The 17,625-nt window shown below is 36.0% G+C and overlaps 1 protein-coding gene across 9 annotated transcripts in view; it reads right to left on the bottom strand.

The window, feature by feature from the left end:
- Positions 1-17,625, bottom strand: part of SLC38A9 (solute carrier family 38 member 9) — a 94,758-nt gene that overhangs the window by 36,604 nt on the left and 40,529 nt on the right. For all 9 annotated transcript variants that reach the window (XR_006056514.2, XM_012096926.5, XM_042233782.2 and 6 more), the window contains 6 exons: positions 15,167-15,288; positions 14,970-15,033; positions 14,646-14,739; positions 12,692-12,862; positions 7,817-7,876; positions 4,739-4,933 (listed from right to left, as the gene is read on the bottom strand). Coding sequence is in view for 8 of the 9 variants with exons in the window: in XM_012096926.5 (XP_011952316.1) it covers positions 4,739-4,933; positions 7,817-7,876; positions 12,692-12,862; positions 14,646-14,739; positions 14,970-15,033; positions 15,167-15,288 (706 nt within the window). In the remaining variant the exon portion in view is untranslated. The remainder of the gene's footprint in view (positions 1-4,738; positions 4,934-7,816; positions 7,877-12,691; positions 12,863-14,645; positions 14,740-14,969; positions 15,034-15,166; positions 15,289-17,625) is intronic.

The raw sequence follows: 17,625 nt of genomic DNA, 5'->3' as shown, positions 1-17,625 counted from the left end.
GCTAGAGAACAATATTCGAGGTTCAAAGTCAAGTGATGGGGGCAGTCCTAAGATGGCGGAGGAATAGGACAGGGAGACCACTTTCTCCCCCACAAATTCATCAAAAGAACATTTGAACGCTGAGTAAATTCCACAAAACAACTGCTGAATGCCAGCAGAGGACATCAGGCACCCAGAAAAGGAGCCCACTGTCTTCGAAAAGAAGTAGGAAAAAATATAAAAGATAAAAAGAGAGGCAAAAGAGGTAGGGACAGAGCTCCGTCCTGGAAAGGGAGTTTTAAAAAAGAGAAGTTTCCAAACACCAGGAAACACTCTCACTGCCGAGTCTGTGGTGAGCCTTGGAACCACAGAGGGCAACATAACTGGTAGGAAAAATAAATAAATAATTTAAACCCACAGATTACGTGCCCAATGGTAACTCCCCCAGTGGAGAAGCAGCGTAGATGCCTGCATCCGCCACTAGCATGCGGGGGCTGGGCAGGGATGTGCAGGCTGCATTGCTTAGAGTAAGGACCGGGCCTGAATGCCCCAAGGGCAATCTGAGGGAACTAACTTGGGATAGCAAACCAGAGTGTGGTATAGATACCACATGGAAAAACCATAACCTAAGATGCTGTCAGGCCCACTCACAGAACAAAGGACTGAGCAGAGCTAGCCCACTGCAGGCCAGCCCATCCCCCTCCGGTGACAGGCAGGAGAGGGCAGCCAGAGCCGGAAGGGGGCAATTGCGGCCCCAGAGAGGCATTATCTACCAAACTGCGAGCAGGCTTCGTTGCTAACCAAGACTTCTTGGAATTCTGGACGGTCAACATCTGCCTGAGAAGGTGCGCTGGTTGTACATCCAGAATACCCAGCAGCAGGGACAGGGGAGGTGATAAGTCGCAATACAGGCATACCTCAAGAAACAAGAAAAAAGTCAAATAAATAACCTAACTACACCTAAAGCAACTAGTAAAGGAAGAAATGAAGAATCCCAGCGTTAGTAGAAGGAAAGAAATCTTAAAAATTAGGGCAGAAATAAATACAAAAGAAACAAAAGAGGCCATAGCAAAACTCAACAAAGCCAAAAAAGCTGGTTCTTTGAAAGGATAAATAAAATTGACAAACCATTTGCCAGACTCATCAAGAAACAAAGAGAGAAAAATCAAATCAATAAAATTAGAAATGAAAATGGAGAGATCACAACAGACAACACAGAAATACAAAGGATCATAAGAGACTACTATCAGCAATTATATGCCAATAAAATGGACAACGTGGAAGAAATGGACAAATTCTTAGACAAGTACAACTTTCCAAAACTGAACCAGGAAGAAATAGAAAATCTTAACAGACCCATCACAAGCACGGAAATTGAAACTGTAATCAGAAATCTGCCAGCAAACAAAAGCCCAGGTCCAGACGGCTTCACAGCTGAATTCTACCAAAAATTTAGAGAAGAGCTAACACCTATCCTACTCAAACTCTTCCAGAAATTGCAGAGGAAGGTAAACTTCCAAACTCATTCTATGAGGCCACCATCACCCTGATACCAAAACCTGACAAAGATGCCACAAAAAAAAGAAAACTACAGGCCAATATCACTGATGAACATAGATGCAAAAATCCTTAACAAAATTCTAGTAATCAGAAGCCAACAACACATTAAAAAGATCATACACCATGACCAAGTGGGCTTTATCCCACGGATGCAAGGATTCTTCAATATCCACAAATCAATCAATGTAATTCACCACATTAACAAATTGAAAAATAAAAGCCATATGATTATCTCAATAGATGTAGAGAAAGCCTTTGACAAAATTCAACATCCATTCATGATTAAAAAAAAAAAAAAAACTCCCCAGAAAGCAGGAATAGAAGGGACATACCTCAACATATATATGACAAACCCACAGCAAACATTATCCTCAATGGTGAAAAATTGAAAGCATTTCCCCTAAAGTCAGGAACAAGACAAGGGTGCCCATTTGCACCACTACTATTCAACATAATTTTGGAAGTTTTGGCCACAGCAATCAGAGCAGAAAAAGAAATAAAAGGAATCCAAATTGGAAAAGAAGAAGTAAGACTCTCACTGTATGCAGTGACATGATCCTCTACATGAAAACCCTAAAGACTCCACCAGAAAATTACTAGAGCTAATCAATGAATATAGTAAAGTTGCAGGATACAAAATCAACACACAGAAATCCCTTGCATTCCTATACACTAATAATGAGAAAATAGAAAGAGAAATTAAGGAAACAATTCCATTCACCATTGCAACAAAAAGAATAAAATACTTAGGAATATATCTACCTAAAGAAACAAAGTGAAAGTGAAAGTGAAGTCGCTCAGTCATGTCCAGCTCTTTGCGACCCATGGACTGTAGCCCACCAAGCTCCTCTGTCCATGGGATTCTCCAGGCAAGAATACTGGAGTGGATTGCCATTTCCTTCTCCAAAACAAAAGACCTATATATAGAAAACTATAAAACACTGGTGAAAGAAATCAAAGAGGACACTAACAGATGGAGAAATATACCATGTTCATGGATTGGAAGAATCAATATAGTGAAAATGAGTATACTACCCAAAGCAATATATAGATTCAATGTAATCCCTATCAAGCCACCAACAGTATTTTTCACAGAGCTAGAACAAATAATTTCACAATTAGTATGGAAATACAAAAAACCTTGAAAAGCCAAAGCAATCTTGAGAAAGAAGAATGAACTGGAGGAATCAACCTGACTGACTTCAGGCTCTACTACAAAGCCACAGTCATCAAGACAGTATGGTACTGGTACAAAGACAGAAATATCGATCAATGGAACAAAATAGAAAGCCCAGAGATAAACTCACACACCTATGGACACCTTATCTTTGACAAAGGAGGCAAGAATATACAATGGAGAAAAGAGAATCTCTTTAACAAGTGGTGCTGGGAAAACTGGTCAACCACTTGTAAAAGAATGAAACTAGGACACTTTCTAATACCATACACAAAAATAAACTCAAAATGGATTAAAGATCTAAACGTAAGACCAGAAACTATAAAACTCCTAGAGGAGAACATAGGCAAAACACTCTCCGACATAAATCACAGCAGGATCCTCTATGACCTACCTCCCTGAATATTGGCAATGAAAGCAAAAATAAACAAATGGGACCTAATTAAAATTACAAGTTTCTGCACAACAAAGGAAACTATAAGCAAGGTGAAAAGACAGCCTTTGGAATGGGAGAAAATAATAGCAAATGAAGCAACTGACAAACAACTAATCTCAAAAATATACAAGCAACTCCTACAGCTCAGTTCCAGAAAAATAAACGATCCAACCAAAAACTGGGCCAAAGAACTAAACAGACAGTTCTCCAAATAAGACATACAGATGGCTAACAAACACATGAAAAGATGCTCAACATCACTCATTATCAGAGTATTGCAAATCAAGACCACAGTGAGGTACCATTTCACACCAGTCAGAATGGCTGCGATCCAAAAGTCTACAAGCAATAAATGCTGGAGAGGGTGTGGAGAAAAGGGAACCCTCTTACACTGTTGGTGGGAATGCAAACTAGTACAGCCACTATGGAGAACAGTGTGGAGATTCCTTAAAAAATTGCAGATAGAACTGCCTTATGACCCAGCAATCCCACTTCTGGGCATACACACCAAGGAAACCAGAATTGAAAGAGACACGTGTACCCCAGTGTTCATCGCAGCACTGTTTATAATAGCCAGGATGTGGAAGCAACCTAGATGTCCATCAGCAGATGAATGGATAAGAAAGCTGTGGCACATATACACAATGGAGTATTATTCAGCCATTAAAAAGAATACATTTGAATCAGTTCTAATGAGGTGGATGAAACTCAAGCCAATTATACAGAGGGAAGTAAGCCAGAAAGAAAAACACCAATACAAGTATACTAACGCATATATATGGAATTTAGAAAGATGGTGACGATAACCCTGTATGTGAGACAGCAAAAGAGACACAGATGTATAGAACAGTCTTTTGGACTCTGTGGGAGAGGGCGAGGGTGGGATGATTTGGGAGAATGGCATTGAAACATGCATAATATCATATGTGAAATGAATCGCTACTCCAGGTTTAATGCATGATGCTGGATGCTTGGGGCTGGTGCACTGGGATGACCCAGAGGGATGGTATGGGGAGGGAGGTGAAAGGGGGGTTCAGGATGGGGAACACTTGTACACCCATGGCAGATTCATGTTGATGTATGGCAAAATCAATACAATATTGTAAAGTAATTAGCCTCCAATTAAAATAAATTTATATTTTTAAAAAAGTGATAATTCTTGTTTATACTCTTAAATAGAATCTGTAGGGAAAAAATATTCCATAATCTCCCTTACTAAGTTCTAACATTTCCAAACTTTAGAACTGAGAATTCCTATAATACTCACTTTGGATTTCTCCTGCTGAAATCTTAGTCAACTGCCAGTAGTTGTAGTGGAAATGAGGAATAGTTGTTCAGTAAAGATAGAATGGAAATCCCAGTAACTCATCTTTAAAAGGGACTTGGGCTTGAGATTGCCATCTCTATTTTTTTCTGTGCCAAACTTCATCAAGAAAAGCAAAAAGTAGCACAATATATATGTGAACAAATTAAACACAGATGAACAGGCCTGGAAGGTAACTATTTGGCTGGTCAGACCATATTCCCACAGAATTCAGCATGTATTCTACTATACAGAGGCTCTATAACAGAGTGCCTTGGCTTACCTAGGATGTTAAATTTTGAAAAAAATGAAGGAGATTTGAAATTAAGCAGTGGCAGAAGGAGCCCTATGAGGTAAAAGGGCACTGTCTTGGACTTATTCCACCACTTTTCAAACTGTTGGAGTTCTGAGTCACTGGCGTAGAAAATCATAGAGCTGTTGTCAGGATGGCCACTGCTCCTGGCACTTGGACAAATCACTGCAACAAGGAAGCAATAGATCAGAGGAGGCAACGAAGAAGAACAATGAGACTTACACTTGCTCTACCGACCTTACGTTTTACCATGAATATTAAGTTTCTCCTTTTGGGGAAAAAAAAAATAGAGGGTTATGTTTGGATATATGTGGAGTCTTTTCAAATTTTTAGATTATTTATTTAAAAACTTTGAAGTATAGTTGATTTATAATGTTGTGTTAGTTTCAGGTATACAACATAGTGATTCAGATATTATTTTTCAGATTCTTTTCCACTATAGGTTATTACAAGATATTGAATATACTTTTCTGTGCTATATAGTAGGTCCTTGTGGTTTATCTATTTTATATGTAGTTATAATCAGAAAACTTTTACCTATCAATAATTAAAGGTAGAATGTTAGAAAATTTTGAGGTATAGCCTTGATTTCTACTTTCTACTGGAAACGATAAAATTATTCTACCAACTATCCTTCTGTCCCACTGCCAGAGAGAAAATATCAGGTTGGATGACATTTGGTCTTATTATTACAATCATATAAGACACATCATTCAAGGTAATTGTTCGTTTTGCTAATAACCCACACAAAGTCCACAGAACAGGTTTATTCTAACAATAAGCAAAAATGACGGGTTTGGAATAAAAAGCGGACACCATTGCCATGGTACTCTAATAATTGCTTAAAGCTTAAGAATCTTGAATCCCAGCAATCCAGAGTAACTGTCCTGGATGTTTCTCAGGCCTTAGAGCAGCTGAAAGCCCAAATGATATCCAGAGAACTGGGAAGTGAATAAAATGTATTTTTCCTAACACTGATCTACAAGTGGCAGTTTCTTCTGTTTGCAGAGAATACAAATCATTCTCACTGTGCTTCTAAGTTCATAATAGTACTTTTGCTAATAATCAGCTCTTTGTAAAGAATGTTTAATGCTGTAAAAAAATGCTGAGCAACAATTTTATTCTCTATCTGTTATTTGGCATGCCACAAAGCCAAACAGTTTTCTTAGTTAGCACTTTTAACCTGTATTTTTTTCCTTCTATGCTCCGGACAAAAGTAAATTAACTTGAATTTTTCCTGTGCTAATCAACTAGAGTGGTAAAGAACACAGGTTATGGAAGTAAACTGACTGAATAGTCTTCACTCTGTCACTCTACACACGTCACTAAATTCTCTGTGCCTTGGGAAGCCCGAGAATACTGGAATGGGTAGCCTATCCCTTTTCTGGGGGACTGTCCCAATTCAGGAATCGAACCAGGGTCTCCTGCACTGCAAGCAGATTCTTTATCAGCTGAGCTACCAGGGAAGCGCTATAGAAAATGAAGAGAACAGTACTACCTTATGAAGTTGCTGTAAAACATTTAGAACAATGCTTGCACACAGTAAGTATCCAATAATGTCTGCTGTAATTTCTAATATTTACTGAAACGGATTGCTTGATACTGTATTCAATACTTTGTTTAAAATAAACCAAAGAATTAAGAAGTGCTACTGTCAACATAAGATATCACTATGCAAAGTAAACTGACTTTGCTGATAAAGCTCTCCAAACTATTAGTGTAATTCTAATATTCATGAACTCAACAATGAACTGACTCTCTACTCAAGAAATCCTACTAGATAGTAATACACTAGTTTCATCAATTGATATAAGAGTAGCTACAGTAAATGAATTTCAATTTTAAAACCAGTATGTTTCTTGGGCTTTTGAAAATTCTGAGGTAAGGAATAGGGTTCAGGAGGTATGTGTTTGAATTATATGAATATATTTTAGTATAATTAATGAAAAGTATGTGTGTGTGTATGTGCATTCACAGAAATAATGCTGGTACTTCACTCATTTTCTAGCATTAACAAATGACAGATTAATTAACTTAATTAAGGGGTAAAGTAAGACACTGAACAGCAAACATTGGCATGTATAATTCACAAGAGAAACTCTTGTCTGTCCATTATATCCCAGAGCCTAGAACAGTTTCTGACACATAATAGATTTAATAAATATGCATTGAATGAATTGTCCTCTTAGTGATCAATATGTACCTCCATCAAAATATCAATTCAGTGCCTCTGAAACCTAAACACATAAAAGCTTTAGGTGACGTTAGTTATGCTGTTACTCAGGTTATATTAGCTTTTCTATTCATTTTTCCTATGACTGCCATACTGGATAAACACATAGGCTACAAACATTTATTATTTTTTAATTCTCTTTATTTATTTAATGCATTTATTTGGCTGCACTAGGTCTTAGTTGCAGCATATGGAATCTTAGTTCCCTGCCCAGGGATCAAACCCAGGACCCCTGCAAAGGGAACATGGAGTCTTAGCCACTGGACCACCAGGGAAGTTCCCAAATGTTTATTTTTAATAAATTAATTAAAATAAACTTTTCTAAGAAATTTATTTTTTTGGGGGGTGCAAATCTTCAATTTATTTTTCCATATTTCCTAGCCTTGGTTCATTATTAGGAAATTTAGTAAACAATTTATATATCTTAAATATTACTAACTAAAATGATCAATGTTTAAAACTAAATTAACAAACTGAGAACAAAGGTCCTAGACTTCTAAAACAATCAGCAGTGATAGAGGTACTTGAAAATATTTATTGATCATAAGCAAATATGGATACTGTGGATGTGAGCTATAACTGTGAACTGTATAACATGAACTAAATATTGTTTAGCTTATATTAACATGAAGTTTTGTGGAGCTGTTCTTTTTTTACCTTATTGGTTATCAACATTTAATAGTGGCTTAGTTAACCCAATGATTTTATGCTGCTCATATACCTAAAATAAATTTATAGGTTCTACCTTATATCTTTTTTGAAAAAAAGGTGATGAATAAAGAAACAAGGCAAACTTTCAACTCCAAACTACTTACCAGGGTCGCTATCGTTGGTACTCGGTATAGTGTCTGTGTCATTAATGTGATGAATAAAATCTAAAAATTATGAGGAAAGCATAATTTAATACTGAGTGGAAGACATTAAATCAATCACCCTCTAAATTTTTTTTATCTATAAAAATCTTTTAAGATCTAATCCGTGGTAATATTATTCAATACACAGAACAAAGACTACTTCATTATTAACATAACTTCACCTTCTTCAGCTTTCTCTGCTTTATAGGAATGATGTCATTGGTGTCACAGTCTCATGGTGGAAAGTTTTTATGAGTGAAGGTTTTAAAAACAAAAAAAAAATAAAAAACCACCCAGAAGGCTGAAGTTAAAAGTCCTGGAATAAAGATAATGTGCACAATTTCTTATCCTATACTCACACTGATTTATGTAAGTATAGTTATACCTTATATAGTAAAGTTCTAAAACCTGCAAAAGGTGGAAAGCCATTACTCAAGACACCTGAATTTATCTGAAAAAATCACTTAAAGTTTTGAGAAAATATAGAAGAGCTTTTATAAAGTGAAAGCTATAAAGTAATTATTGATCACAGGTACCACTAAGTTTTACTAAAAGTAGCACCAAATAAAAAGCTAATGCAGATACCTGGGCATTCATATCATTCTATAGTAAATGAGAGAATGGGTAAAAATATGTTTTTTATTTGCCTGAGGGAATTTACTTTATTCTGTTTGATGTTAGCCTTTCATAACCTTAGTAAGCATTAAAGAAAGTGATGTAAAACTTAAATAGGATGATAAAAAAAAGCCAGATTAGATTTTAAGGTCATAAAGTAAGTTATATATGTGAATTATTCATCTCCATTATATGTGTCTCAAGATAGAATAAAAGAAGTAATCTATGCTTAGGTTTTTATAATGTCTCCATGGGTTATTAGTGATTCAAGATAGGAAGTTATGCATCTTTACATAATTACATAATTCCTGATGCCAAAGATTTACATAAGGCTAGTAAAAATGCTGACACCAAGTATACTAGGTTGAATAGAATTCTCCCAAATCCATGTCCACCAGGAAACATAGAATGGACCTTATTTGGAAACAGAGTCTGTGCAGACATAATCAAGCTAAGGTTAGGTTGTACTGGATTAGGGTACACCCTAAATTCAATGATGGGTGTCTTTAACAAGAACAGGAGATTTTTGGACATAGAGACACTGGGGGAAGATGGCCATGTGAAGGCAGAGGGTGAAGCTGGAGAAATATTACTAAAGTCAAGGAATGCCAAGGACTGGTACCAGTTGATCATCAGAAACTAGGAAGAAAAAGGAAGGGTTCTTCCCTAAAGGCTTCAAAGGCCCTACAGACACTTTGATTTCAGACTTCTAGTTTCTAGGACTGTGAGAGAATAAATTTCTCTTATTTTAAGCCAGTTATGGTCATCTGTTGTTATTTCGTTGCCAAGGAAGTCAAGAAACACCTGGAGTAACAGGCAAATTTGGCCTTGGAGTACAAAATGAAGAAGGGCAAAGGATAACAGAATTTTGCCAAGAGAACACACTGGTCATAGCAAACACCCTCTTCCAACAACACAAGAAGACTCTACACGTGGACATCACCAGATGGCCAATACTGAAATCAGATTATATTCTCTGCAGCCAAACATGGAGATGCTCTATACAGTCAGCAAAAACAAGACTGGGAACTGACCATGGCTCAGATCATGAACTCCTTATTGCCAAATTCAGACTTAAAGTAGGGAAAACCACTAGACCATTCAGGTATGACCTAAATCAAATTCCTTACAATTATACAGTGGAAGTGAGAAATAGATTTAAGGGACTAGATCTGATAGGGTTCTCTGATCTGATAGACAGTCTGCCTGATGAACTATGAACGGAGGTTTGTGACATTGTACAGGAGACAGGGATCAAGACCATCCCAAGAAAAAGAAATGCAAAAAAGCAAAATGGTTAGCTGAGGAGGCCTTACAAATAGCCGTGAAAAGAAGAGAAGCGAAAAGCAAAGGAGAAAAGGAAAGATAGAAGCATCTGAATGCAGAGTTCCAAAGAATAGCAAGGAGTGATAAGAAAGCCTTCATCAGTGTTCAATGCAAAGAAATAGAAAAAAAAAAACACACACAAACACAATAGAATGGGAAAGACTAGAGATCTCTTCAAGAAAATTAGAGATACCAAGGGAACAATTCATGCAAAGATGGGCTCAATAAAGGACAGAAATGGTATGGACCTAACACAAGCAGAAGATATTAAGAAGAGGTGGCAAGAATATACGGAAGAACTGTACAAAAAAGATCTTCATGACCCAGATAATCATGATGGTGTGATCACTCACCTAGAGCCAGACATCCTGGAATGTGAAGTCAAATGGGCCTTAGAAAGCATCACTACGAACAAAGCTAGTGGAGATGATCGAATTCCAGTTGAGTTATTTCAAATCCTAACAGATGATACTGTGAAAGTGCTACACTCAATATGCCAGCAAATTTGGAAAACTCAGCAGTGGCCACAGGACTGGAAAAGGTCAGTTTTCATTCCAATCCCAAAGAAAGGCAATGCAAAAGAATGTTCAAACTACTGCACAATTGCACTCATCTCACACGCTAGCAAAGTAATGCTCAAAATTCTCCAAGCCAAGCTTCAGCAATATGTGAACCGTGAACTTCCAGATGTTCAAGCTGGTTTTAGAAAAGGCAGAGGAACCAGAAATCAAATTGCTAACATCCGCTGGACCATGGAAAAAGCAAGAGAGTTCCAGAAAAATATCTATTTCTGCTTTATTAACAATGCAAAACCTTTGACTGTGTGGATCACAATAAACTGTGGAAAGTTCTTCAAGAGATAGGAATACCAGACCACCTGACCTGCCTCTGGAGAAATCTGTATGCAGGTCAGGAAGCAACAGTTAGAACTGGACATGGAACAACAGACAGGTTCCAAATAGGAAAAGGAGTACGTCAAGGCTGTATATTGTCACCCTGCTTATTTAACTTCTATGCAGAGTACATCATGAGAAATACTGGGCTGGATGAAGCATAAGCTGGAATCAAGATTGCCAGGAGAAATATCAATAACCTTAAATATGCAGATGACACCACCCTTATGGCAGAAAGTGAAGAACTAAAGAGTCTCTTGATGAAAGTGAAAGAGGAGGGTGAAAAAGTTGGCTTAAAGGTCAACATTCAGAAAACGAAGATCATGGCATCCGATCCCAGCATTTCATGGCAAATAGATGGGGAAACAGTGGCTGACCTTATTTTTGGGGGCTCCAAAATCACTGCAGATGGTGACTGCAGCCATGAAATTAAAAGATGCTTACTCCTTGGAAGGAAAGCCATGACCAACCTAGACAGCATATTAAAAAGCAGAGACATTATTTTGCCAACAAAGGTCCATCTAGTCAAGATTATGGGTTCTCCAGTAGTCATGTATGGATGTGAGAGTTGGACTATACAGAAAGCTTAGAGCCAAAGAAAACTGACGCTTTGACCTGTGGTGTTGGAAAAGACTCTTTAGAGTCTCTCGGACTGCAAGGAGATCAAACCAGTCCATCCTAAAGCAGATCAGTCCTGAGTGTTCATTGGAAGGACTGATGTTGAAGCTGAAACTCTAATACTTTGGCCACCTGATGCCAAGAACTGACTCATTTGAAAAGACTTTGATGCTGGGAAAGATTGAAGGCAGGAGGAGAAGGGGCCAACAGAGGATGAGATGGTTGGATGGCATCACTGACTCAATGGACATGAGTTTGAGTAAACTCTGGGTCTTGGTGATGGACTGGGAGGCCTAGTGTGCTGCAGTCCATGGGGTTGCAAAGTCGGACATGACTGAGTGACTGAAGTGAAGTCATGTGTGCCGCTTTTGCAACATAATGGACTGTAGGCCGCCAGCTTTCACTGTCCATGGTCATTGTCCAAGCAAAAGTACTGGAAGGGTACCATGCCCTACTCCAGGGTATTTTCCTGACCCACGGATCAAACCCACATCTCTTATGTCTCCTGCATTGGCAGATAGGTTCTTTACCAGTGTCACCTGGAAAGTCCTGTATATGTTTGAATGTGTATACTAAGTATAGATGTATGCATATATATATGAATCATTCAAAAAATAATAACTAGAGAGGAAGAAGTTTTCATATTCATGAATGATATAACTATCTAAATAGAAAATCCAAGTGAATTTACAAAATTATAAGCAATAAGAATTCAACACATTTGTGAGATTCAAGGTAAATATTAAAAAATGAACTAGGTTCTCTTATAATGGCAACAAATAATCTGAATTTTTTTATAATTAAAAAATACATCACTGCTTTCTGGGAAGATGGAAATGTTTCATGAAGGAGGTTGTGAGTTACATGGATGTATCCATTTGTCAAAATTATATGGCCAAGATGTGTATATTTTAATGAATGCAAATTCCATATAAAAAAGAAAATAGTATTTATGATATAATAATAATATTATATATACTATTATATATAATAACTATATTAGTTGAGGTGGAGAGTGAGTATAGGTTGAGATCATGTTTTCTAAATGGATACCATTACTTAAGCAGGAAAAAATTTATTCCTAGGAGATGCAAACAATGCTTAAAACATCTTTTGGAACTTAGAAATATTTTATGTTAATTAGAGAATTTGAAGGAATATATTCACCCAAAAATAAGGTTTGGGAAATTAACATACATTTTCTATTTGTGATCAACATAGAAACTATAGAAAACAAACTGAATCAAGTATATCTCCTAGAATCATAAATATTACTTTTTACTTCATTAATTCCAAGTCCAGAATTTAAGACTGAAACCAAAACAGTATAGTAGTTATTATATTTGAAAATAATTATGCTAAAGCATATGATATGGATACTTACTAAAAATAAATTTTCCAGTATTAAAAAGAAAATTAGACATAAGCACCCAATACACTATCATTGCTCCAATGAGAGATACCAAGGAGAAAAGAAGACTTGACCACTGCCCAAAGGAGCCAAAATAATATCTGCAGACATCTGGATATTCCCAGGTAGTGGTATCCACTGATGCTAGATAAAATATAAAAGGGGAAAATAAAATTAGATGTCAATTATATATTCCATATTCATAATATATATTCTCTAAATTGATTCAAAATATTTAGCAAAAGATTATGGGTATTTCACCACCAGGCATTAGACCATCTTATGAAATAACAGTAATTAAAACATTAGATATGGCAGATTATCACAACATTGTAAATCAACTATGTCATTAAAAAAAACAAAAACAAAACAAAAAATTTTAGAACATATAAGAAGAAGTGCAGGCCAATGAAATAGTACAGATAATCTGAGATGTGGTGGTGGCAGTGGTTTAGTCACTAAGTCGTGTCTGACTCCTGCAACCCCTTGGACAGAGGAGCCTGGCAGGCTACAGTCCATGGGATTCTCCGGCCAAGAACACTGGAGTGGGTTGCCAATTTCCTTCTCTGGGGATCTTCCCAACCCAGGAAATGAACCCAGATCTTCTGCATTGTAGGTAGATTCTGAGAAGTAGATTAAGGTAACTAATAACAGCAAGTGATAAACCAAGGCTAGAAAAAAATCATCAATATGGGATAGAAGACAATATCCAATATTTGGCATACTTAATAATAATATAGAGAAATGTTTTATTGAGTCATAATTTATATAACATGCCAATTAAAATTTCAGATAATGAGGGAAGTGGGGAAGGGCATTAGAGGAGTGAAGGATTAAGAGGAATGAACTATTATGTATAAAATAAGCTACAAGGATCTACTGTATAACATGAGGAATATGGAAAACATTTTATAATAACTATAAATGGAATATAATCTTTAAAAATTGTGAATCACTGTATTGTACACCGGTACATTTAATATTGTATATTGACTATACTTCGATTAAAAATTTCAGAAAATTAAGTTAAAGAACTTTAAAAATAACTGAAAATTTAGATGACAATATAAAAATAGAAACTGAAAGACTGTCCTTTTCTATCAACTGAAGAAATAGAAACTACAATGGAAAAGACAGCCAGATATAAACAAACTAATATGATACAAAAGCCATTTCAAATACTGAATACGAGAGAAACTGACAAGACACAATAAAGGGTTAACTGCCTACTTCATACAAAGAATTTAGGAAATCTATAAGAGCACCAAGGGGCTTGTGGATAAATGGGAAAGGGATATGAGGAAATAATACAATTAAGAAAAACATACCACTGCTTAGTAGAGACCAAAAAACTGGAGGCACAGCCTGATTTGTTGATTCTCATTCGCTGAGACTGACTGAAATAATGTACATCTATTTAGGTCCTACACTACTTTAAAACAATCCAAAAAGGTATATCCCTGATCTAGAATTTATAGAAATGAGTGGACATGCTGGTACAACTTTGAGAATTGATTATAAAGGACTCATTGCTCACATTTTCATATTTACAATTTTCACTTTTAGGAGATGCCAATATCTAGATCTTTTGATAGGGATAGGTCAAAACGAGTCACAATTAACTGATAAGAATCATAAAATTCTCAATTTAGTTCTGGCAAAGATCTTATTTTAAAAATCTGACTTTTTAAATTATTCTTCTGAGGAAATTAGCACCAAAGTAAATGCATTCTGCATAGAACAAGCCTCTCAGAATTTCAAAGGAAGCCACTAAATTTATTACCATATCAGTTCTGCCAAATGCTATGAATGAAAATAGTTAACACACTTGTGAAATGTGTGTTATCACACATCAGTGATCCACCTCAACATCAATTCTTATTAATATCCACATCATTCATTTATTTTTACAATGGTAAATTCTTACATATCATAGATCTTGATTTCACTACTCTGTAGCAGCAATAAAGTGTTAGAAGGCCCATCAGCATGATGACACACATTCCAGTAGTAAACCCAGCCTGTTTAAAAAAATAAAAATATAGAACAACATATATCATGTCAGAATAAATTAATATGCAACCATATAAAGTTACCCTAAACAATTATCATAAAAATCTGACAGCTAATGTAAAACTAAATATAATAATCTATTTCTTTAATAATTTTATATAGATTTATTTAAACTTATAAAACTTACAATACAAAGAGAAAAAAATTCTAATACAAAGTGTGCTGAAAATTATATTACCTGTTTTATGCCCCAAGGAATACTTAGTATAGATGTTCCCAGCATGGTATTCCAAATCATAAAACTGAAAGCAGAGTAATAGTAGTAAACATAAAGTTTGACTCTTCAAATATTTTAATTAAGACAAAAATTAAAATAATCAGTAATTTTTATTTACACATAATTTAAGTTATACTCCAAAAAGTAGTTTAACTCACATGGTTACTAAACTGGTATTTTTACCATATCCTTCAGTGTAACATTGAAGTTTATAAGCAGAACCCAATGGGCTATAGACATAGCACTCTTCTGGAGCTGGAACTACATGATCTGGGGCAATCTGGTTAAAAAAAAAAGTAAAGAAATGTTAGAACCAGTAAATGTTCAACACAGGATATTTCCTAGACAATAAAGTACCTGACTATAGACACATTTCCAACTATCAGGAACAAATAAACACTGTGTACCTGATTAAAACATAAAAATTACTTTTAAAATATAGTAAGATCTAAAGCAGTAAGAGTTTAAATACTATAGATAATAAACTGTTCATCTCAAATGAGAATGAATTCTTAGAATATGCAATCGTCAAAGTATTTTTCTCTTTACTTTTAAGAGACAGGAGGAAGAAGAGCTACAAAGACTGAAATTAGGTAATTCTGGATGGAAGGGATTGGGCTTTAAGTGAGGAGAATTTTAAGATTCAAGTGGTCATTGAATTCCTATGTGAATGTGGTTTTAGAGAAGAGGTAGGTTGGGAACTCAAACTATAAGAAATTGAGGAGTCAAAAGAAGGGAAAGAAAAGAATAAAAAACATAGACTATTCTTTTAAACGCTTTGGTAGTAGAAGAAAAAGGTAAGCTAAAGTGGCCACCTCATGTTAAGGGTTGACTCATTGGAAAAGACTCTGATGCTGGGAGGGATTGGGGGCAGGAGGAGAAGGGGACGACAGAGGATGAGATGGCTGGATGGCATCACGGACTCGATGGAGGTGAGTCTGAGTGAACTCCGGGAGTTGGTGATGGACAGGGAGGCCTGGCGTGCTGCGATTCATGGGGTTGCAAAGAGTTGGACACGACTGAGTGACTGAACTGAACTCAAAGTGGCTTAAAGAAAAGGCAAGACAAAGATTCTTAAAGACAGGAGATGTAAACAGTAGGGATGGAACCAATAGAGAGAGGTTGAAAACACACAGGAAAAGAACGATTAAATATGTATATATTTCTCATACACATAGCTCCCACTTGACCCCGACACATTTCTTTCTACCTCCCTATTCTGGGAGTTAAAAGAAATACGGTTTCCTGATGGAATTCTGACCAACTCACTGAGAATTGTCCTTTGAGAATATGTAGTCCTTATATATAATATTAAAGACATAAGAACTGACTGGTATAAAGCAAGAATCTTTTGTATCAGTACTTACTACATAAATCTACAACTTTGTGCTAGGTACAATGCTAGGTTTAGCGTTCAAGAAAAAATAATATATGGCTCCTAACTTAAAGAAGTTTAAATTTCAGTTAGAAAACATATAAAACAATTATATAAGGCTATAAGAATGAAAATTAAGTGTTCAATTCTGGAACACAGAAATGACAACAATAATAACAACAATAATGGGGACTGGAATAGTTGGGAAAGACCTCAAGAAAGTGGAGAATATTAGGCTTCAGTAGGTAGACAGGATACGAACTGGTGCAAAAAGAAAGAATATCAAATCCTTCTCTTTTTATGCATACAATTTTTGGTGCCTTGTGGGAAAAGAATGTCTTGAATGCCATGCCTATGGCTTTGTAAACAATTATTTCTATAATATATTACGAAAGCATATATAGAAATAGGTCTGCTGCCTTCTCTTTACCCTCAGTCCTCTAGGCTCTGAGCTCTGCTGTCTTCTATTATGGAGTAAAAGAAAAAAGGGGCAGGACCATGTCTGTATCAGGCAGGAGATAAACTATGGTATCTACCAGAGCAAGTTCAGAAAAAGTGAAAATCTAAAGTTATCAGGGATAGGATTAAAAAGCTAGAGGATAAGAAATTATTAGGAGATACAGAAAAACTGGGAGACTGGATCCCACACTCTGTCAGTGGGCCTAGGACAGTGCTTTTCAAACTTGAATATTTTTGTGATTCACACAGAAAATTTGTTAAAATACAGATTTTGATTCAGTAGATCTGGACTAAGGCTGAGTGTCTGCCTTTTTAACATGCTCTCAGTGATGCTGGCCTGTGCAGGCCACATATTTATTAGCAAGCATCTGGGAGATGTTGGCAGTCAAATGATTTACTATCCTTCACCAATTCAGAATAAAAATATTCAGGTAAGTGGGGAAATTTTCATAAATAAAAAGTTATAACTCTGTAAAGACCTGACACCTGTGGTTTCATATTTCTCTTCCTTTAAGAATCTTTTGAGAAAAATAATTTTGGGATTCTCAGAAAATGAGCATGGATGTATACACACAATCATTAAAAATGGTCATATCATATTAATTTTAGATCACTGTTTATATACTTTGATTAACTAGACTCATCTCATTGTCAGTTAAAAGGGATTCAACTTGGTGTACAGTGCTGACAATTTCCAGGCAAACAACATACACTCAGACTCAGACTGGCTCAGCTGCTATCTCTGAAGTTTGCTTCTGAGAATACAGCCTCTAGGAGGTCTGA

The sequence above is a fragment of the Ovis aries genome, chromosome 16 (assembly GCF_016772045.2).
Source record: "Ovis aries strain OAR_USU_Benz2616 breed Rambouillet chromosome 16, ARS-UI_Ramb_v3.0, whole genome shotgun sequence".
Taxonomy (NCBI): domain Eukaryota; kingdom Metazoa; phylum Chordata; class Mammalia; order Artiodactyla; family Bovidae; genus Ovis; species Ovis aries.
This window is presented reverse-complemented; position numbering and strand designations above follow the sequence as displayed.